Here is a 23,153-nt window from a genome sequence, read left to right as displayed (position 1 = left end):
ACGATGATGAGTTAAAATTATGAGAATTATAGAGGATTAATCTACCTACCTACTCAAAGGGTGAATCGGATCGAGCCTGATTCACGACCTAGCTAATCACCCACTTCTCGATCGAGTGTTATAGCCAGCGAAGACAAACGAGAGGCTCTAAAAGAGTAATGAGAAAACGCGCGGTTTAATGCTCTAAATAGAGTGCTTAGTAGTATTAATAAGTCAGGCTTATCCTTAAACCTATATATATTACTTATATTATTATTCTTAAGGGAATCCCCTCTTTCCCTTTTAGGCTATAATATAGCCTTCCTAATTAGGCCTAATATATTAATAATCTAGAGATTACTTAGCCTAATATTAAAGGTATATAATTACCCTCTAAGTTATTATATAAGGTCTAATCTAATATGCCCCTTTAATATAAAGGTATTACCTTAATATTATTAAGGTTATCTTAAAATAGCTTTTTTTATTAAAATAGCTTTTAATTAAAGCTTAGATATTTTTATATATTCTTTTAAGTCTTTATATTATTTAAATATAAATAAAATTACTTTTATTTCTTTTATACTTATAATAACTTATTTATTTTAATTCTTATTAAAAGCTTAAAATACTTAAGCCTAAGTAGTTTTAATATTATAAAAATTAATTTTTAATTAAATATAATTTTTTTTTATTTTTTTTTTATTTAAATATTAATATTATTTTTTAATATATCTCTTTTTATAATATATATTATTAAGTTAATTTATTTTTTTTATAATTTTAATTATATTTTTATTATATTATTTAAATTTATTAAGATTTTACTTTATTATATATAATTAATAATAAACTAAAAAGTTATATTTTTTATAATTATAATTATAAGGGATATAATATAATAAATAATTAAAATCTTTATTTTTTTTTATTTTTATTAATCTTTTATAAATACCCTTAGAGCTTTTAAGTATAACTTAGGCTTATTAAATAGCTATAAAGAACTTCTAATAATAATATAATAACTTAAATAATAATTAATCTTATTATTAAATTAAATAAGTAATTATTACTTTAATTAATTATAATTTTACTTAAAACTTAATTCTTAAGTACCTAATTAAGCTAGCTTTAAGTACCCTTATTAAAGCTACCTTAAAGGATAAAATAATACTTTAAGAGCTTATTTTCTCTTAGTAATTATTAGCCCTCTTTTTTTTATAATTAATATATATCTTTTTTTTTTCCTTAAGTTTTTATAATTAATTTATATATTTTATAAATAAGCACTAAGCTTTTTTTTTTCTAAGATATAATTTTATATAATAATTATTATATCTTTATATATTTCTAATAATTCCTTTATTTATACTCTTAAAGAGGCTATTTTATAACTTAATAATTATAAAAATATTTTTTATCTTAAGGAGGTTAATATTAATAAATTAACTCTAGGTATTAATATTAATTTTTTATAATTTTTATTTTTTTACTATAATAACTTAGCTCTTAATTATATTATTTTATATATTAAAAAACCTTTAGTTTATAATATTTATAAATAAATTACCTTAGGGCTAGCTCTAAAAAACTATTTTTCTTAGTAGTAGTATATTACTATTAATAAGAATAATTCTTTAAGTAGTAATTTATTTAATAATAATTAAGCTATTTATATTTATTTTCTTAATTTCTTTTTTTATATTTATTTTTTTTTTTAAGCCTAGGGTCTTTTAATATTATAAGCCTTTAGCTTTATTAAAAAGAGTTTATTTTATTATTAGCTTTAATTATTATTAATATAAATAAGCCTTATATTTTTTTTATAATAAACTTATAATATATTTTATATCTTTTATTTATTTACTTAATATTTCTTTTTTTTATAATTTAATTTTAATAGCCTTTTTTAAGCTCTAATTTATTTACTTTTATTAAAAATATATAATTATATAATTTCTCTTATTAAGGCCTTTATAATTAATAATTTAATAATTTAGCTTTTTATTTCTTTATTTAAGCTTTAATTTAATAGCTTTAATAAAGGTATTATATAATTATATATTTTTTTCTTTTTATTAATTTAATAACTCTTAGTTCTTTTTTTATTATAGCCTTATTAAGATATCTTTTAAGCTAAATTAAATATAAGATTATTTAAACTTATTTAATAAGAATACTTTTATTAAGTTATTAATAATAAGCTTATTTAAAAAAATATATTTTATTTTAAAATTTCTTTTTAATCTCTTACCTTAGCTAATAATTATATATATTTATATAATAAAGCTTTATATATAATTAAATAAGCTTTATTTTAATATAATAAATTATTTATTAATTATTATATTAAATTATAATTTTAACTAATATTATTAAACCTTATTAAGCTATTAGTCTTATAAAGTTAATTCTTAAGGTAAATAATAATTAGCTTATAAAAATACCCTTTTTAATAATTTATAAAAGAATTAAAAGCTTTATCTCTATAATAAATATAATAATTATATTTTATTTATTTATTTTTTAAGTAATTATTTCTTTAAATAGCCTTATAATAAATACTTAAGAGCTCTTTTAATTTTTTATATTATTAATAAAGCTTATATTAATAGCTATAAGAAATATGTCTTCTTTAAATTCTTAATTTACTTTAAAGCTAATAGTATAATCCTTAGTTTAATATAAATATTATAAGACCTAATTAATAGCTTAATAATATTAAGGGCCTAGGTTTTAATTAAATCTTATAAGCTTATTTATAATAAAAGTAATATCTAACTAAGTTATTACCGCGGTATATATAATTATATTTACTTTTCTTAGGTATAAATTAATACTCCTTAGAGATATTAATTTATTATAAAAAAAGAGTTTTTTTTATATTATTAAGATAATTATTTTAAATTAAGATAAGGTATTAAAGAAAAAATAATATATCTTATTAATATAAATAACTTAAGAGAGCTATAATTAATAGCTCTCTTAGTTTTATATAACTTTTATTTCTAGAAATTAATAAAAAGGTTTTCTTCTCTTAAGGTAATATAATTCTTATAGATTTTTTATTAATATTATTACTTTTTTTTTATTTATATTTTAAAAAATAAAAAATATAATTATTTATATAAAAGAATAAAATAATATTATTAATTATTTAATAATAATTCTTATTTAATACTTTTTTTATATTATTACTTAAGAGATTTTTCTTAAAATAATATTATTATAATAAGAGAAACCTTTTTAGTCTATATAAGGCTTTTTAAAGCTTTTATACTTTACTTAGTTTTTAATATTTCCTTAATATCTCTATAAAGATATTTGTATTAAATAAGATATATATATAAATATTAATTATATTATATTATAATATTTTATAATTAAAGTAATTAATAATAGCTATTAGGGTTTTAAATAATATATCTATAAGTATAGCTATATATATATCTTAGTTATCTCTTATTTATTAGTCTTTATAAACTATAAGGTATACCTTAACCTTAAAGAACTTATTATATTTATTTAATTTATAGATATATACTTAATAATACCCTAAGACCTTATAGCCTCTTATTATTAGCCTTAAGACTTTTAAGATTTTATTAGCCTTTTAGCTATTATTTATATTAGCCCTAAGGAGGAGATTCTTTTTTTAAAAAATAATATTTAAGCCTTATATTAAGGGGGTTCTCTTAGTAATTATTACCTTAGTCCTTAGGCCTTTCTTTTTATATTTTATATATTTAGTTTTATAAAAAGATTTAATATAAGGCTAGGCTTATTTCTAGCTAATAGATTAATATAAACCTATAAATCTTAGTTTTTTATTTTTATCTTAAGAATATTAAATAAAATAATTTAATTATTATTAAATATTAATTTTATATTTATATTTATTATTATTATTTAAAAAGTAATTAATAAATACTTTTTTATTTAATATTTTAATTAATAATTATTAATTTATATATAAAATTCTTAATTATTAATAAATTAGGCTTATTTTTAAACTTATATATATTACTTATATTATTATTCTTAAGGGAATCTCTTTTTTCTCTTTTAGGCTATAATATAGCCTTCTTAATTAGGCTTAATATATTTATAATTTAGAGATTACTTAGCCTAATATTAAAAGTATATAATTACCCTTTAAGCTATTATATAGGGTTTAATCTAATAAGTAAGGCCTTAAAATTAGCTATCCCTATTAGTTATTCCTCTTAATAAGGGGTTTATTAATTAAAATACCTCTCTTTTAATAAATATTTCTTATATTATAATTAATTTATTATATAACCTTACTTTTAATCCCTTCTTATTATAAAATTAGTATAACTTAGTAATATTATTATTAATAACCTTATAATATAACTTGCTTATAATATTTATAATTTTAAATTTATTTATAATATAAATATATTATTAGATATATTAATAAGTAAAAAATATATTATTTAAAAATAAATTAATCTATATATTAAGAAGCTTAATTTTTCTTACTTTTCTAAAGGTAACCTTAAGGCTTATATTATTATAGCTACTTACTTATATAAGGTTAGCTTTTATTATATTATTATAAAGGCTATATAATAGCTATAAGTCTTATATAAGAGATTATAATTATATCTTTAAGGAGCCTATTTATATATTAAATATAATAATAATTATATATTATTATTAATATTAAAAGAGAATATAATATTAACTTAGGCATATTATTATATTATATAAGGTTATTATATATAACTTTATATAATATAATATTAAGCTAATATAATACTTAAAGCTATAAGTAATAGTAATAAGACTTCTTTAAGATATTAGGCTAAGCGCTTTATAAGGTATTATAGAGATATATTTAAAAAGACTAAAAGTAATACTTATAATAGAAGGTAGAAATTAATATAAGATTATAATTATATTATTAGCTTTTATAAAGGCTAAAAAGATATAATTATTAATATTAATATAAAGCTTAAAAATACCTAAAACTTTAATAAGACTAACTTTTAGATTAAATACCTTAAAAAAGGGACTTTTATATAGACTTTTAAGGTTATTAAAGAGGCTATCTTAATTAACTCTTATAACTTAGTCTTTATTATAAGGGTTAAGGTAATATCTATTATTAGCAAAGTTATTACTTTATTTCTTATTCTTCTTAGTATTAATTTTTTAATTTAATAATTTAAAATAACTTTAATAAAAAGGTAATTATTATAATTAATCTAATAGGTTATATTATAAATATTCTTTTATATAAGTAAATTTATTACTTTAAGTATCTTATAAGACTTATTTTTCTTAGTAATATTAAGTTACTTCTTATAAATAGTTATAAAAATTACTTTATAAAAGAAATCTTTTTTTTTATTATTAATATAATATTATATTTTTTCCCTTAACGTACATATATAGCGAGCCGGATAGCAAGTAAACTAGATACTTTTCTTAACCTCTAAGATAGAAATCGCTATAAAAATACCGCGCGCTATTTAATTAATTAAAACTACTCGCTATACTCTTCCCTAGATATCTTAATTACTACCTAATATATCCTTGCATTATAGCCGGGCTTACTATAGATACTATAATACTAAATACCTAGTCGCGCTAACCTTCCTTAACCACTACTCCTTAATAATTCTGCCACTACCTACGCATCTATATCTATTTAATTAATTACTTGCCTTCCTTCCTCTACTATTATTACCCCTCTTTTTTATAATTAGGTCCTTTTTGCCCTCTAGCGCCGGCTTAGTATCTTATTTACTTATTTAAGTTCTTTAACCCTAGCCTTAAGTAAGGTAACCTTATATATAATTATCTTTATTCCCTTAGAAGAAGACTATATAGCTTCTAGGATTAACTCTAGGGAGCTACTTTTATGCCTTATAACTTATTTCTTAAGGTATTTTAACTAAGATTAAGCCTTAAGCACGGTCTTTGGGGTCTTTAAAACCTAAGGGGTCGATGATTTAGCTACCTCCTTAGCTAGTATTAGAGTCCATAGCTATATATTAAGCTTTAAGACTATACTTTCTGGGTTAAGAGGAATAAGCCTAGCCCCTCTAAAGGCTAACTTAATATTCTTTTCTATTATAGTGGCCTAAAATACGGCGTAGAAGGCTAGAAAGAACTTAGTCTTTAAAACATAAGTTATAAAGTATTTAATTAGATATTTTATTTCTTAGCCATAAGCGCTCTTAAGTATACTAAAGTACCTAATATTAAGGGGCTAAAGTATATAAGATAAATAAGGTAATATATAAAGCCTAATAATCTTATTCTCTTTATAATATCTCTCGAATTTAATTAAGTAGTGACTTTTATAGCTATTAAGGATTAAAAGATAATAGTAATTATTTAATCGCTTAGCTATATATCAGTCAAAGTGCTTTAGCCACTTGAGACTAGTATTATTATTAGTTTAGCTATTTTGGGTCATTGTAATAGCCTAATCGCCTGGGAGGTTACTATCTCGGTACCAATTAGCGAGGTAATATTGGCCCGCATTGATGATGAATGGCGAGATCGCTTAGCTATCCGCATTAATCACCTAAATAACTATAATTTATTCCCGGTTTCTAGGCTATACTAATTTTAGCTTTCTACGCCTATCTATGCCTGTGATGACTATTCTACTCTGAATTATGCCTATTATAAAGCCAGTCTTATTAATATTATAGAAATCATCTAATTAGATGCCATACTTTGCGATTATATTCGCCATAAGCGTAAACCACTTCCGGATAATAGCTAAATCTTCGCACTTAGCTCTCTAGTAGTTATATTTCTAAAAAAACCGCGTCTTGAGGTCTAGGTATCACTTGATAAAGTTTAAAGCCTAACGCGTGCCGATTAGTAGCGCATCGCAGTCGATAAGTAATTAATTAGCTATTTCTTTAATACTATAAAGCCAGGGGGAAATCCTCGTGAATCTAGGTCGAGAATAAAGTGAATAAGGATTTATTCCTCTAGATTAGATAGTCGGCGTGAATTAGGAATAATATTAACTCGGGCTTAGATACTATTATATCGGTTAAAGAGTATTAAATATTTGACTTAGTAGAGCTTTGCGGTACCTCTAAGACTTAATTTTAGGGTATTTTAATGGGCTTAAAGTATAAGAAAGATTTTAACCTCTTTATTAGACTATGATATACTGGGTGGTTAAGAATTAATTAATTAAATAGAGAAGGTATAGGTTAAGGGATTTTTTGTCTGGTTTGCTTGCTATCCGGTTCGCTATATATGTATGTTACCTCTATATATTATATATTTTTTTAATCTCTTAATATTAATATATTTAATATATATAAGTATTAGTATTAAAATATATTATATTAAGAGATTATTAATAGTATTATTAATTTTAGAAAATTTAACTTTTATTTTTATTTTTAAGAGATTAAAAAAAGGATTTTTAAGAAATTTATAATCCTTAGCGCTTAGGCGAAATATAATTTATTTCTTTATAATCCCTTAATTATCTTAGATTACCTTAAAGACTTATTATTATCCCTTATAAAAGAAATAATAATAAAGACTTTACTTAATTATATTTTAAAAAGGTTATCTTTATTAAATAACTCTTTAAAATTTCTTTAATTTTTATAGCGCTATAATAACTCTTAAACCCTAATTTTAAAAAGCTAATTTTACTAAGATAATATAAATATACCTCTTTTATATATATATATAATAAAATACTATTTTAAATATATTTAGATATAATTAAAAGTCTTTATAACCTTTAATATTATTATTATATTATTTATTAATTATATATATAATAAATTATAAAAGGTACATATAATACTCTTATTTAATAATATCGCGGCTATATAAGAGCTATAGCGATTTAAAAATAAGGTATTAAGATAATTAACCCTCTTAGAGGGATATTACTTATATATAAATATAGGCTAATTTATATTAGTAATATAAGACTATAAGTTACTTATAATAAATATAATTAATAAATAGCTTAATAAGAGAAATAAAAATACCTTTTAAAAAAAAATACCCTTAATAAAATAAAATTTATTAAATAATAAATAATAAAGTTTAATTATATATATATTATAATATTATAAAAGTTAAGATTAATAAAATATATAATTATAAAGATAAATATTAAAAACCCTTTTTATAATAAAAAAAATAATATAATTAATAATTTAAGGCTAATTATTATTAATACTTAGATTTAATAATATTTCTTAATTAATAATATATTTTTTATTATTAATTTTATTTATATAAAAAGCTTATATTAAACTAAGAGCTTATTATATTATAGCCTTATTATTATAATAATAATATTATTATAAAGGCTTTAAAGTTTATTATCTTAAATAAATAAAAATATTAAATATAAAAATCTTTATTTTTTTTTAAAGTAAATACAATTAAGATAATTTATAAGATTAAAGATAATAATAATATTAAATTATTTATTATTATTAAGAGTAAAAAAAAAAAAAAAATATAATTATTTCTCTTTTTAAATAATTAATTTCTTTTTATTATAACCTCTTAATTTAATATTAAAATTATAACTTAGTAATATTTAAAAAAGTATTAAATATTAGTTATATATAAGTTAAAAATATACTTATAAATATTAAGGTAATACTCTAAATAAAGGTACTTTCATATATATAGTAATTTAGCTATAAGCTAATATATCTTTCTTTTCTAAATTAATAGTCCTTTTCCTAATTAGTAGACCCCCCGTCAGGAAGAATAACTAACGGGGATGGCTGATTTTGAGGCCCCACCAAGTGTGGATCACGCCATCGTTGAAGCTGATCTTTTGTGAGAGTGTCTATCATGCAAACAGTATCCAACTATTTTATTTTCGAGTGCATATTATGGCGCTGTGCTTACTCTTGGCAGTCATCTGTTCTATGGCTAAAGCCTGATTTCTGGGAGCCTGATCCTCGACCTTTAGAGGGGAGAATACAAAAATATCTTGCCTACGTCACGACGCGTCAGCTATGCCTTGGTCCGAAGCATGCTCCCAATATGGCCACAAGTGCTCTCGCGACTTGGACACCTATACACTGCAGTTAGCCACCCGATCTACCGATAATGAATCGTCTGAGAATCATTGTGTCTACCACGAGTGCCGTTTAGGCAGACCCCCTGATTATGGCGCTATCGAACACCTCCAGGTACATACGCTGGACTGAATGTATACGTCTTTGAAAAGGTAACTGCGACATTGAGTTTTGGAATACAATCCATACCAGCTCTGACCAACCTCAAACGATAATGCTCAAATAGATAAATACGTACATAGCACCCCTTAGAAACTCGACTTAGGCAGCGATTCATGCAGACATGACATTCTGCATATATCTACATAACATTGTGGGAGGGCAAAGGGCAAGAAGGCGGTGCAAGGCTGACTGATGCGTCCATTCGGAGGCGAGCAATAGAATTATCTTGCGAAATCCAGACACTGCTCCGCTTTTCCACGTTTATCTGTGAAACAGTCGAAATACTGCTAGCTAATTGATTGAAATGGAATTCATGACGACGCTAGGTTGTCCGGATTTCGCGAGATCCTACAGTGGAAATCATTTATAAAACGTCCTAGTATTGCGGCTTTCTGCTGAGCTCTGATCACTCACCATTATTGCCTCCACTTCAAGTACATTCCAAGCCTCGATAGAAACCAATGTCATGGATAGAATGAGAGATGACGCCGCTCAGAACCCGGACACTGCTCCTTTTGGGTCTCCCGAGACGAAGCAGATCTCTCAGATCGCCCAGTTTCGAGTGGAAAGGCTTGACGCGTTCGCCTGGGCCTTGAGAGATTGCAAGTTCTTGATCTATGATGACACAGGTGACAACGATGACTACGACAGTGAATTCATATTTCCAAGATTTCACGAGGAGACGGAGTGACTAACGATAACGGTGAAGGCAAACAGGCTCAAACAACGAGTCAGGAGGATGAGTGCCCGATTTGCCTGTGGTGCCCAGAGTTTCCTCACAGATGGAAACCCTAAAAGTTCCGCCTTTTTAGGTCGAGGGATCACTTTTCCCAGTCATGGCCCGGATTGAACCAGAACTGCTATCATTTCCTTGCAGTGTCGTACTGCTGGCCTGTCCCCCAGAAAGATGATGAGGGCAATGACATCCAGGAGGAGCGGTACTAGCAAGTCCGCGACTTGGATGAGACTACACGGAAGAACCGTGCTCTCGACGATGTTATTGATTGGGCTGTGGATGTTGCCAATTCCCTGGGACTTCCGCCTTAACCACAGCCGCCTAAGAAGCACGAGGCATTCCCTAGATCCAGCAGAGCGCGGTCTTAAGTCTAGGGTCCTCTGCATCCAGGTGACTGAGTTCCAACAACTCGTCAAGTCTGCTCAGCAAGTCATTCAGCGCCGTTCACGTTGGCTTGCTGTTGGTGTCAGCCTACAATACCCAGCTGTTGCGGAACGCAATGAGAGAGTTCTGGACAAGGCCGGGCAACTATTTCCAGCTGTGATGATTGGGACGAGTCTTCCGACCAAGGCTTCACTTTTCCACACCAGTGGTTTCCAGAACACACAATACCGGATGGACGCAGCCGGGGCATTGACGCTTCTCAGGACCAGGGGCTGCCGAGATGTGAGGGACCGTATCGCAATCATGGCCAACATGTGCTGTTATGAGACTCCTATGGATACGGTTTCCATCGAACGGGAATGCAAATCACTGCGGGTGGCTCTTCTGAATGGCGACTTCTCGCTCCTCATACCTGAAGTTTACGCGCCTCCAGCTGACCCACGGGTATCGCCTGAGGTAAGGACAATCAGAGATAGCCCTGCTTGGCTGATCCATTCGACACCAATTCCAATGCAGCAAATCATATCACGGCGCGTGGCTTCTTCGGCGCCAGGGTTAAACCTCACACTGACAGTTCTGCAATGAACCGTTTCCCTCCCTACCTCTGGGAGGTTGAAGAAACAGTAGACCTCACGCCTGTGAAGTTTAAGCGGCAGAGACTTGGGCAAGCATGAAGTGCATTGCATTGGCTTTCGATAAGCTAAAAGACGAAACGGATGAAGCGTATCAGTCCCGTCGTGCTTCACTCTCGGCGCACTTTGCGAGGTCAGATATCATCAGGAGAGCGAATCTTGAGATCCTGCAGAGAGGCTCTCTTGCTGATGACTCTGAAATCTGGAATGGCATGAACCATACAGGGGTCCATGCCTTTTCACTTTTACCCGCCGAGCGGGTTGAAGCGGAGCCGGAGAAGCAGAGATGCATTGGCAGGATCTTCTTTGACTTCCTACGATGTTTGTTGAGTCAACAGGACACCATGCCAAGCGCGATCCGTACAGCCAACAGCATTTGGCAATCCATGCGTATCGATGAGCTTGAGGATAACCCTCCTCTTCTAGATGAAGTCACTGAAGTATTGTTTGATCACCCCGATGTTGTCTCACGTCCATTTGAGACCCTGCAATTGGACAAAGGCCCCAACATGCAATATCACCAGGTCTGGTTGTTTGACCGCATCATGCCAGACGGATACCTTTGGGTTGGACGTTATCAACGCAGCACCAACCCGATCACAATGATGGAAGACCCAGATAGTGACGATCCGGATTCCTCGAATGCAGAAGCCAGGGAGGACCAGCACAAGGGGCCCGATTCCATTTTGGGCCGGCAATTGAGCCGACAAGTGATGGGTTTCGTTGCTCAAGACAACATCATCTCTAGCTACCTGGAAGGAGGACTTCAACGAGGATTCCCAATCATCAATTCCGGTTCTATGATGGCTTTCCTCATTTGTTCCGGCACCGGAGTACACAGCTTTTCAGAAGAGCAACGCCGTGTTGAGACTCTGGTATCTGTATTCGACGTGGACGGACCGTGTTTTGTATCGACTGTATACAGCTTAGAATGGGAAATCCTGCCACATCCAGATATGAGGAGCATGAGGATATGCTGGGTGGTCCAAAAAGCGCAGTCACACAGCATTCCAACCGCTCAACCAAGCTCCACATGTAAAGGATCCGAGATGAAGCTGACAGAACGAAGGAGGGAAAAACTCCCACTTGATAATAGCAGTGACGATGCGCTGCAAGCACCAATCGTGCCACTTGGTGAAGCTGGAGGGCGGACATTGAGAGATGGTATTATCACGACAAGAGCGAAGTTTGAGCATCAAGACCAGCCCGAATGTGATAACGGAGAAGAACCAAGTTATCAAGTTCTTAACAAAGTCAAGGGAATGTGGCAAACCATGGACCTGCCTTCTCGAGTGTATACATTTACCTAGTAGATAGCTAATGAGAACAGGGGTACGTTGCTTCCATATTACTTCTTAACACTTTGCCGCCGGGAGAGTGATGCAGCCGTTGCGTTCAGATATTGTCCAAGGTAACACGAGAAATCCCCTGAAAAAGAGCTATCAACGTGTGATGATCGTGACGATTCCTAAGGGATAAACCGGTCGTGCTGGGTTTATGTTGGCAGAGGGGATGCTGGCGTTGTTTTGAATTGGGTGAGAGTCAAGTTTGGTGATATGCTCAAACTTATTAAGTGTAACCAAATTGTATTTATAGCCAGTGTAATGAGTGCGTGTATATACTTGTGGTTCCTATGGGTCGAGTGAGGTCGATCCGAGTCGAACGTACTGCGTTTGACTTGCATTGTCGCGTTGTGGCGAACCGTCTGTTCGACTTGTATGTCTGGCTGTGCTTGGTAAGTGGACAATTATGGATGAGTAAAACTCCCACAAATTTGCAACCCGTAACTCCTAGTCCATCTTAGCGTCGTATCTGGTGCGGCTCTGAGACACGCGATGCCGCTCCGCGTCAATCCGTGCTTCTCCATCGATGTGCCGAAACGCGAATCGTCCAATCCAAGACGGGACGAGTCATCGTGCGACTTGACCCCTGCTGACAGACAAGGAATAACTGGGGACTTCAGGCAAGGCCACATCAATCTTCCGGTGCCGTCCCGTTGTTGGATCGACGGCTTAGAATTATGCAGGCGCAGAGTGCAGAACGTTCCGGCCATCCGATGAATTACAGGAAGTGATGTGAAACGGCTGGGCAATCAGATACTGCCATCAACTTACGATGACGTCCCACCAAGCCCTCGAGTGCCCCCGGCCCAGCCGCACTCCACCAAGTAAGGTTAATTACTTTCTTGTTCGGCTTCTGAACTTCCCGTAGCCATGTGTCTTACCTTGTTAGCGTGCGCTTGTTGGTGTGACGAGGTGTACCTCTCATACGCAGTCAATCTTAGGCCCCTCCGGGAGTTGATGTTTCCGGTAAGAGGGGGCTCGTTTTCTGACGCAGCCCTGCGATCGACCAAAGTTATGTGCTAGACGTGAGAATGAAATTCATCTGGGCAAGGAATGTTGCGATTCACTTCACGGATTCTTTCTACATAAAGATGCCATGTCCATCCTGATGTCTTGGAAATAAACTACAGCTCCATCATCTGCCTTGTGTCGAACGCCTTCATTCATTCTCTCGAGGCAAGTTAGATCCATCTATCGTACCATCAGACGAACGCAGGAAAACTGACTTGTCCAGCTGGGCTCATTATTCGCTTCCACTCCTTCAACCACAAACATTCTCTGATCTTCTGAGCTGTGCTCGACTTGTCATATCATTCTTTTAATTCGGACGATACCCACTCACTCACAACCCAGCCCAAACATCATCCAAATCATCAAGATGAAGTTCTCCACCATCTTTGTTGCGGCCTTCGCCACTCTTGCTGCCGCCGCGCCAGGCTTCCCCGCCTTCCAGGGCCGCGCCGCGCTCAACGAAAGCCGTGACGGACGCGACGGCCGCGATGGTCGCGATGGCCGCGATGGCCGTGGAGGCCGTGACGGTGGTGAGGATCGTGACGGACGCGACGGTCGCAAGGGCGGACGTGGCAACGAGCTTGCCTTCGGCCAGATTGATCTCAACTACCTGCTCAAAGTCAACTCTCTTGACCTGCGTCTGTTCCAGACCCTCGGTCGCAGGAACAACCTCAACGTGATCATCTTCCAGGACCTCTTTACTTCCAAGGAATTTAGTCTCGAGTCGCTGCTGCAGTTCCAGCAACTCTCGACTCTCCTCTCGATCGCCAGCACGGGCATCTTCGACAGGTTGGACCTGTCCAGGCTGTCACTCGGCAGCGTCGAACTCGGCCTCATTCGGGATATTGGCCGCGTCGATCTGGCCCAGTTTATTGATCAGTCCTTGGTCCCACAGATTACTGTCATTTCTCAAGAGGGTAGGTAAACCAATCATGGGTTGTGGAACAGTTGGCTAACAATATGCAGTCACCACTGTTGTAATCGCCAAGGAGTAAGGAATGACCAGCATCTGACTTTGCACGGGGAGCTGGAATCTCCTCTCTTTAGGCGGGCAGGAACAAGAAACGCCCGGGTGGCGCATCTTGGAGCAGGACTTGCAAGAAGGGTGGTTTCCAGGGATTTAAATGAATCGAACATGCTGCCGGTGGAGGAGAGCTTATAATAAAGTCTATTGAGTTATTTTATTTGCCCTGGTGAGACATGAAAACAAACTAGGCCGTCTCAAGTCGGGGATTAAACTCCCAGGTATGTTAACCTTTTGATTAAGATAAAATTGACGGCGTGTGGCAAGGTGTAGATCTACCTTCTCAAGCATATAAATTTATATAGTAGATGTCTAGGGATGGGAACAGAGGGAAGCGATGCCTTTGTATTACCTTATAACATCATGGATATCGCTTTAGTCTCGGACTTGAGTGAGTGAGGCTTCAAGAAATTCTGTTCAGAGACGGATGTATGGATGAACCTGATTTTTACAAAAAGATGTGAGATTTTGAAACATCCTATTTTTTACAACTGCCATCTTGAAGGATGAAAGCCTGCCTTTACTTTCCAGTCTATAACGAAAGAATAATGAAAGTCAGCCGTCCCATGCCCATTTCCTGGAAAGCGGGGGAGCATGCCAAGACCTGGGGATCTGAGCGAGGACTCGTTCCGCAAAATCAGTCCACCAAGCCTTGTTTCTCTCATTGCGTAAGGGTATTGCACTTGGGCAAGCCCTTTCTAGCCACCGTTTTGTGATAATGAGGAGAAAGCATGATGTTTGTAAAGGGTTCGTCTGCTAGGGAATTGTCCCGAGCCTAATGTGACCAAGGCCTTTCACAAACACGTCACATACTGCATGGGAGGGAGGTGAATTCAACTCGTCGAATGACTACTTACACTTACTGCACAACGAGCGTGTTAGCGAACCTCGGACAGCCGACAGGTTCTAAAATAAGAGTGCCAATAAAAAATCGCGGTTTGCCGCTATCAGCAGAGTCTAGGCTAGCTGTGGTTGGGGCTACTCTTCGGTAGGAGCAAACACATTTTGAAGTGCATATTGTGGCGTCTTGCTGACACTTGGCAGCCAACCATTTTATTTCACAGCCTTATTTTCAACCGTCAGAGAGGAAATTACAAAAAGATCACACCCCGCCCAGTCGGGGCCGGAGGGATCAGTTCAATATCCTCGTGATGCTCGACTTTGGCACAATATATCCCCCCGTCCACGGTCATCATTTCTCTTGCTACTTGGACACCCACCCATCACGGCCAGCCTTGTTGATTTGGCGACAATGGATCCTCTGAGCATCATTGCATCCACAATAACCGTCGTTCAAGCAATTCCTCTGACATATAACGCCATTCAACACCTCCGAGGACTCCCAAAAGCCTTCGAGGAGGTACACCACCATCTGCCTCTGGTACAAGAAACCTTGGAGAATGTCCAAAAGCAGTTGAAAGATAGCACTCTCGACGAATCGGCAGCCATCCCAGTTCAAACCACTGTGGGCAGATGCAAAACAAATGCCGACTCACTGCTGCAAATCTTCCAGGACGTCGAAAAGCAGTCCAAGAATGGAAAGAATGGGTCAATTATGGAATTCTATCGCGCAAGAGTTCTGCGACTAGGCAAAGGCCACCGGGTCGAGAGCCTAATGCAAGACCTGATGAAGGGGCTGGAAAGCTTGGCCCTTAACCAGCTCTTCAAAACGGCAACCCAGAGCCAGCTTAGTCGACTGGAAGATTCCATTCATCAGATGTCCCAGGTTGAACCATCGGTGCGGGACTCAGAGTTTGACAGCCCACGGGCATTCGGGGCCGTCCAACATATTGCCCAGGGAGGGCATGGATATCAAGCGGTGAACCAAGGACAGAGCCAACTGAACGCGTTCGGAGCCAACCAGTACAACTCACAAGGGGGCACAATGAACTTTGGTACGACCAGCTAGAACCCATAGAGGAGAATGTATCAAAGACCAAACTGACTTTGGGCCACTGCTAGAATTTAACTATTACCAACCATCCCATGCTGTAGTCTCATCGTCCGAAGCAATAGCACCCGCTTTAGGACCATTGAGGGCCGTGGTTGAATTTGTGGATTTTGGTACCCGCATTCTTTCCCTAAACTGCACTAGGATTCCACCGGCACCCGACCCTGGCGACTTGGCCGAATCAACTGGGCTGATCAAGTATGTGATACAACAGGGCTTGGCCCATTCTGACGCCAGCAAAGACTTGTGCGACTTGTGTATCCAATTCGACGATGTCTGTTGCGACTTCAAATCTACCACGTGGAGTACCGAGCGTTTGGGCAACGGTAACAAGACTATCCTGCTTCAGCACGTGGAAGGACTGCGCCATCGCATCGTTTCACTAGCCATTCTTGACTCGAAGTAGGTCCAATGAATTCCCCTCATTGACATTCTCTGACGATTGCGTAGGGGAAGATCAAACGTCTTTAGAAGTGCAAGATCGAAAGCTCGGTCAAATTTTCACGCTACAGCAACCAAAGCTATCGACGGCCTGAGTCAGGAGGTTAACCAGATTTATCACGAGACCCAGGCCACATTATACCCTTTGCGCTCCGAGTCCAACGTCGGGGATGACGTGGGTAAAATAGACGAGGCCATCTTTGGGCGATTTGAGCGTGTCCAAAGTCGAGTGATTATCTTCACGATTTTCTACCTGCTATGGCAAGTTAATACATGTCATAAGACTATTTGTGATTCTATACTTACTCCAGAAAGGGAACACTCAAAGGAATTACATAGGGCCGCCCAATGGGTACAAAATGTTATTTCACAGCGCCAGGTAGAGGCCCCACTGAAAACAGAAGAGGACATGTCCAACCTCTCGGAGGACATCAGTCGTATGGTAGGGGAACTCTTAGCCCTATTTAATTCTCTAGTGTCGAAGAGTCTCACCTATTTAAATATTTGGACCCCTGAGAAGAGGGAGAATGCGATTGAGGAGTTTCGAAGCGTCCGCTCCCGGATGATGATATTTACACCCTTCTCACTGTGGTAAGTTCGCTCAAGCATCCTACTTCGAGAGTCGCTAACACACAGCCAGGGCAGAGTCAGAGGGAGGCCCATCAAGGATCGTCCGCTTTGATAAACTCCTGGACCAGATGACAGGGGTTTTGGGACGCTTCGTTCAACACTCAGATGGGGATGCGACAACCAGATTGAGCTGGGATCTGGGTCACGGAGCATTTGCGACCAGAACTATTGGAATGGACGCCGTTTTTGCTATGTTTAACACGTCTACCCTGGGTGGCAAGCGTGTACATGACCAGCTGGTACAGTACCTATGGGATGAGGACTGGAAACCCAGGGATGATGTGCAAACAGAAGAGTGGCTCAGTAAACGCCTCAAAACGGACTGGTCATTTTGCCATGCCATCATCAACAGTGTCAAGTTCAGAGACATTCGAAGCCGAGAGGATGCTATTCCTGAAGCACATCAGCAAACCTTCTCCTGGGTCTTTGAAAGACAAGTCGAGAGGCATGGAAGAAGTCCGCCATGGTCATGCTTTCCAACATGGCTGAGAGACAAGACCAACGAGCCATATTGGATTACCGGGAAGCCTGGGTCCGGAAAATCAACGCTACTCAAGTTCATCCTCCAACACCCACAGCTTCCAAGCGAGCTTGAAAACTGGTCTGGAAAGCTCCCTCTCTTGACTGTAAGCTATTATGCCTGGAATGCTGGATCCGACTTGCAGAAATCCCGCCAAGGGCTTATCAGGACGATCTTGTTCCAGTCGCTCAAACTCAACCCTGCACTGGTACCTTGGGTTGCTCCTCGGCGGTGGTCTTTGCTCCGCATTTCGCGGGGGGTCGTCGAGCAGCCCAAGTGGGAAATGTGGGAGCTGGAGGAATCATTGAGATATCTGCTCAGTGAATGCGGGAAGACCATGGCCTTGGCTCTGTTCATTGACGGTCTCGACGAGTTCCAAGTTGAGCCCGTCAAGATCAAGAAGCAAATTCTCGACCCTCTTCGAGTCATTTATACTCAGCAGGGGACCAAGGTATGCATGGCAAGTCGTGAGTGGAGCGAGTTTGATGATGCACTCCATCAACACCCAAAGCTTCGAATGCAAGACCTAACGTTTCCTGACATGAAGCATTATGCTATGTCGAGACTGGCAGCTACTCGCGGATTCCTGGAGCTACAATTCATCTTTCCCGGAGAGACTGAAGCTCTCATAGGCGAGTTGCTTGGGAAGGCTAATGGTGTTTTTCTTTGGTTGACCCTCGTTGTCAAGAGCCTCCTCCATGCTGCCAGTCAGGGTCGTGGCCTGCACCACCTTCAAGCCCTTGTCAACGCCCTCCCGAGCAACATCGCCGATCTGTATTCTTCTATCTGGAGCAACATTGAAGATGACATTGTGTCGGACTCATCAAAGCTTCTGGCGATTGTACGCGCAGCACATGACCCTCCAGATGATCTCATGGTGTGGTTGGCTGATAATAGCTTTCCTCTCACCTTTGACATAGAGTCTGTGCTGGCTCGAGACGGTGCAAGGTCTAGAATTTCAGACATCATCAAACGCCGTTTGAGCAGCAATACAAGGGGAATCCTAGAGCTGTCTTCCTCTGGAATTGTCGACTTTCTTCACCGAACGGCTCGAGATTGGGCAGCGAAGCCTGAAGTCTGGACACGGATCAATCTCACCATTCCTCAAGATTTCGATCCCAATCTTGTTCTTCTGAGGACTAATATCATCCTTAAACGCTCTAGTGCATATTTGCGTCTGTCCGGCGAGGGCTTGACGGAGAGAACAATGCTTTATGCATCTCGGGTTGCGGACTCTACAATTTTCCGCCCAAAACTAATGTCGGCACTCGACGCTTTCGACGACATGCTACAGCAAGCATATGACGAAGACGACGTATCCTGGATCACGCATATTGAAGGTGGCGTATATGAAAGTACTTTTTTTGGTCTGGCTGCACGGTTCTGTGTGATGCCGTATCTGAAGCACAAGGTTTCGGATCAGATCTTGACAAGTCCGAGCTCAAGAAGATGCCTTTCCCCCTTGGAAAACGCAATATTTGGGAAAACTGGTAGTGACATGGATCAGATTCCGCTGGAAAAGAGACTGGCCACTGTCGAGTTCTTGTTAGAGAGTGGAGCACCTCCAGACCAGGCGTGTCTTCATTGGCCCTCTGATGGCAAGATACCAATCCTCAATGTAGTACAGAGCAAGATACCAAGCCAAGAGCCGCCGGGGAGTGAGTATTGGGCAGCTATAGAGCGTCTTCTGATGGCAGAACAGCCCTCTGCTCCACTTCCAGTCCCAGCACTTAGATTGAGTCGATTCAGGCAGCTGTGGAGGCTTTGTGGGTAAACTCTGCAAGCAGGATAGCAAGCACACCATAGCTAGTTCAGAAATGGTAATACTGCGCCACTGTGCACGAAAGCTAATTAAGAAGTAAAACGTAATAATTATGCATTTTAACCTAACTATCTGTTTGCATAGTTAAATCTATACAGCTCGATCCCTCCCCGTCAACCTGCGATACGTTGTGTCTATCTCAGTGGTCAAGCGGACACTTGGATGAGGTTATGGGGATAGGGTAGGAAAATGACCTTGGAAGAACTGTGGGCAACCCCTCATAAGTTGAGATCTCAGCAAGGAAGATATTAATAGAGGCCACAGACGCAGGAATATCAAGCCTACAGCGCATAGCGATAATCAGGGTGGAAATCGCCACTCTTGCCAGCGGTAATCTCGGCCTCCCGTTGCTCCTCCGTAAGATTCTGGCGCCGTTTGTTCTCGCGTCTAAGGTAGATGTAGAGTGAGACATGGCCAAGGACTGCCAGCAAGGCGGCAGCAAGAGAACCGCTGAGACCCATGAGGTATTTTCCATCCTGCTTCGTGCGGAAGATTTGGCCAACCTAGAATTGTGAGCTTGACGATTCTGGAAACTTGCACGAGGAGGACTTACCACAATACCGGCGGTGTTGCCAATGGACTGATTCATACCGATAGCCATGGCACGCTTGTAGTACGGCGCATGACTGTTCAACAGCCATGCGCAGTTCAATCCCACGATCATGTACACACCAGGCGCAATGAGAAATGTCGAAAAGTACAGCACACCCCTTTGATCCATGGGCACACCGATGTTGACAGCATACCCGACAGCCGTGACCAAGGCAGCGGGCATCATGAACAGCGCCCTTTGCTTCCACCTGTCACTGAGGTACGAGACCACAATGTACGCCGCGCTGGCCCAGAAGAAGACAGGAATCGTCAGCAACTGAGTCGTAACAACTCCGTATCCAAAGCTGCGAATGATCAACGGCAAGAAAGAGCTCAGACCAAACGAGCAGATATCTGCCATAAACTGCGACCAACAGGAGATGTAGAGCTTCGGATCCCTGACCGCGCGCATGACCTCTTCCCAGTCAAAGTCCGGCTTGCCGTTGTACCGCGCATTGATCTCGGCGCGCACTCGCATCATCGACTTTTCGTCCTCGTTGAGGAACCGAGCGTGCTCAAAGTCGTCGGGGAGCATCATGTATGTAAACGCCGCCACGAGGACCGACGCACAGCCCTCGATGATGAAGAGCCAGCGCCAACCCTCTAGACCACCGACACCGTCCATCTTGAGAAGTGCGTAGGCGAAGAGGCCGCCAAAGGATCCACTGAGTGCGGCGGAGACGAAGAGGTATGAGATGCGCAGGGCTTGTTCGCCGGGCGAGTAGAAGGTCGAGAGGTACAGTGCCAGACAGGGGAACATTCCCGACTCGAAGAGACCAAGGAGGAGGCGCGAGGCGTAGAGTTGGCCAACATTGTGCATGAAGCCCGTACCGATGAGGACGCAAGACCAGCAGAAGATGAGGAGAGGGATCATGCGAGAAGGGTGGAATTTCTTCAGGACGAGGGAGCAGGGGACCTCGGCGGCCACGTAGGTGACGTAAAAGAGGGTAACGGCATCTGGTCCCGTCAGTGATGCTCATATCATTTTGGAGTTAGAATAGGATGCTTACTGCCAATTTCGCCACTGGTCATGCCAAGATCCTCCGTCATGCCCGCCGAGGCGGCATTGCCAATGTTGGCGCGGTCGAGATAGGCTGTCAGGAAAATGATGGTCATAACCGGCGCAATCCAAATATCCAACTTCCGAACAAGTTTCTTTTCACTCTGTGGATCAAGAAACAAGTTGGAATCCTGGATATTCTCGCTAAGGCGGCCGACCTCATCGTCGATGATCTTCTCAGACTTGTCCATCTCGTCTTGTCGTAATGTGAAGTTATTAGCTGAAGGAAACAAACCAAGGGAAGTCGGTTCGAGAGCTAATGGCCTGGATGGTAAGGTTTGACACATTGGGGAAACACCTGACACTTATACCCCAGATCCAGATCAACACAAGACCAACGGTCTGTGGAGGCGGCCAAGCGATAAGCCTATCAAGACGTTGCCCGTCTTTAGGATCACGACGCTACGATAAGGCTGGCACCAGACTGCGGATAACGAGCGGCGAAGCGGCGAATCCCTCGCTTAGACCAACAATGACTAGCGTGTGGGCGGCGAGTCAGTCTGGCCGCTCTGGCGTCGGCGAAGATGGAGCCTTGATATCGGCGGACAGAGTTGGCCCCCGACTAAGCGGGCGGCGAGCGGCGGCGAGCGGCAAGGAAGAAGCGGGCAAGCTGATATGCATGGACATGGCAGTGATACGGGATTCCAGTCCTCGATTATTTATTTCGAAAAATCGTTTGACTTGCTATCTTGTCTCTTTCTTTATCATCCCTTGATTGCGTTTTCCTCTTTGTGGCTCAGTGTGATTATTGCAAGATGGGTTCCATGCCAGCTGTAAGCCGACTCACTCATAGACTGATCGTTTAACAACTGTACTAACGGCACACAGACCTGGACGCGCTTTGTGCGATTCATCTCAACAGACGACCGAGAATTGTGTGGAGAGCCAATTGATCAAGATGTTGATGGTGAGACATATCCCGTGATCTTGAGGGCCAAGATTGACAATCATAGTCGGTTTGGCCATCGCCACAGGCCAGCCAGTCGAGGTCCGCTTGCTTGACCGTCCCTCTGCGGTAGATGAAAGCCAATTCACTGGCCAGACTGCATTCATCAAGACGGTACGTTGCCTCACTCGGCGAATCACTCATTGCTAACTACCTAATTAGCTCTTGTCCCCACTCTCACCCCAAGAGGTCGCTACCATCCGCTGTATCGGCCTCAACTTCAAAGACCACGCAGCAGAGCTCAACTGCCCCCTCCCCAGCATCCCTGAAGTCTTCACCAAGCCCTCTACAACCCTCACAAACCCGTCCTCGCCCATCATTCTGCCCAGCTCAGCGCCAGATATGGTCGACGCAGAAGTCGAACTCGCCATTGTGCTCGCCCGAGACTGCAAGAACGTCAGGCGTGAAGATGCAGGGCGTTACATCTTGGGGTACACAGCCGCCAACGATGTGACTGCCCGTGATGTCCAGTCCAAGACCTCACAATGGGGATACAGTAAGGGTTTCGATGGATTCTGTCCCCTCGGGCCCTGCCTGGTTAGGAGTGAGCTGTTTACTGATGTCAACCGGGGCGTGTGTCTCAAGTCAACCCTCAACGGCGAGGTGCTACAAGACGGGAAGACGGATGAATTCATCTTCTCTGTGGGTGAAATAATTGAGCATCTCTCAAGGGATAGTACCCTACCAAAAGGCACGGTGATATTGACCGGAACACCATCGGGTATTGGTCATGGGAGGAAACCCCCGCGGTATCTAAAGGCTGGCAGTGATCTGCAGATCACCATTTCCCATGGCATCGGCACGCTCAAAAACCCGATCGTGTCATCTATCAAGCTTTAGGGTTGTA

At 38.6% G+C, this 23,153-nt stretch overlaps 5 protein-coding genes across 5 annotated transcripts; 4 read left to right on the top strand and 1 right to left on the bottom strand.

The window, feature by feature from the left end:
* Positions 1–9,690: 9,690 nt before the first annotated feature.
* Positions 9,691–12,277, top strand: MRS44_009705 (uncharacterized protein; the record flags this gene model as incomplete). The annotated part of the gene is made up of 4 exons (XM_065620271.1): positions 9,691–9,865; positions 10,093–10,153; positions 10,326–10,791; positions 11,036–12,277. 4 exons carry the CDS (start codon positions 9,691–9,693, stop codon positions 12,275–12,277), a joined length of 1,944 nt encoding a protein of 647 aa, XP_065476044.1.
* A 1,411-nt stretch (positions 12,278–13,688) lies between these two features.
* On the top strand, positions 13,689–14,316 carry MRS44_009704 (uncharacterized protein; the record flags this gene model as incomplete). The annotated part of the gene is made up of 2 exons (XM_046278632.2): positions 13,689–14,238; positions 14,288–14,316. The coding sequence occupies 2 exons, from the start codon at positions 13,689–13,691 to the stop codon at positions 14,314–14,316; spliced, it is 579 nt and encodes a 192-aa protein (XP_046131865.2).
* Positions 14,317–15,597: 1,281 nt separating this feature from the next.
* On the top strand, positions 15,598–19,381 carry MRS44_009703 (uncharacterized protein; the record flags this gene model as incomplete). The annotated part of the gene is made up of 5 exons (XM_065620270.1): positions 15,598–16,240; positions 16,341–16,698; positions 16,747–17,328; positions 17,378–19,242; positions 19,293–19,381. The coding sequence occupies 5 exons, from the start codon at positions 15,598–15,600 to the stop codon at positions 19,379–19,381; spliced, it is 3,537 nt and encodes a 1,178-aa protein (XP_065476043.1).
* A 609-nt stretch (positions 19,382–19,990) lies between these two features.
* On the bottom strand, positions 19,991–21,551 carry MRS44_009702 (uncharacterized protein; the record flags this gene model as incomplete). The annotated part of the gene is made up of 3 exons (XM_046270993.2): positions 19,991–20,212; positions 20,263–21,257; positions 21,311–21,551. The coding sequence occupies 3 exons, from the start codon at positions 21,549–21,551 to the stop codon at positions 19,991–19,993; spliced, it is 1,458 nt and encodes a 485-aa protein (XP_046131868.1).
* Positions 21,552–22,115: 564 nt separating this feature from the next.
* MRS44_009701 (uncharacterized protein) lies at positions 22,116–23,146 on the top strand (the record flags this gene model as incomplete). The annotated part of the gene is made up of 4 exons (XM_046270062.2): positions 22,116–22,133; positions 22,189–22,267; positions 22,314–22,420; positions 22,469–23,146. 4 exons carry the CDS (start codon positions 22,116–22,118, stop codon positions 23,144–23,146), a joined length of 882 nt encoding a protein of 293 aa, XP_046131869.1.
* Positions 23,147–23,153: the final 7 nt, after the last annotated feature.

This window comes from Fusarium solani (genome assembly GCF_023522795.1).
Source record: "Fusarium solani strain SB1 chromosome Unknown bctg00000006, whole genome shotgun sequence".
In the NCBI taxonomy this organism is placed as follows: domain Eukaryota; kingdom Fungi; phylum Ascomycota; class Sordariomycetes; order Hypocreales; family Nectriaceae; genus Fusarium; species Fusarium solani.
This window is presented reverse-complemented; position numbering and strand designations above follow the sequence as displayed.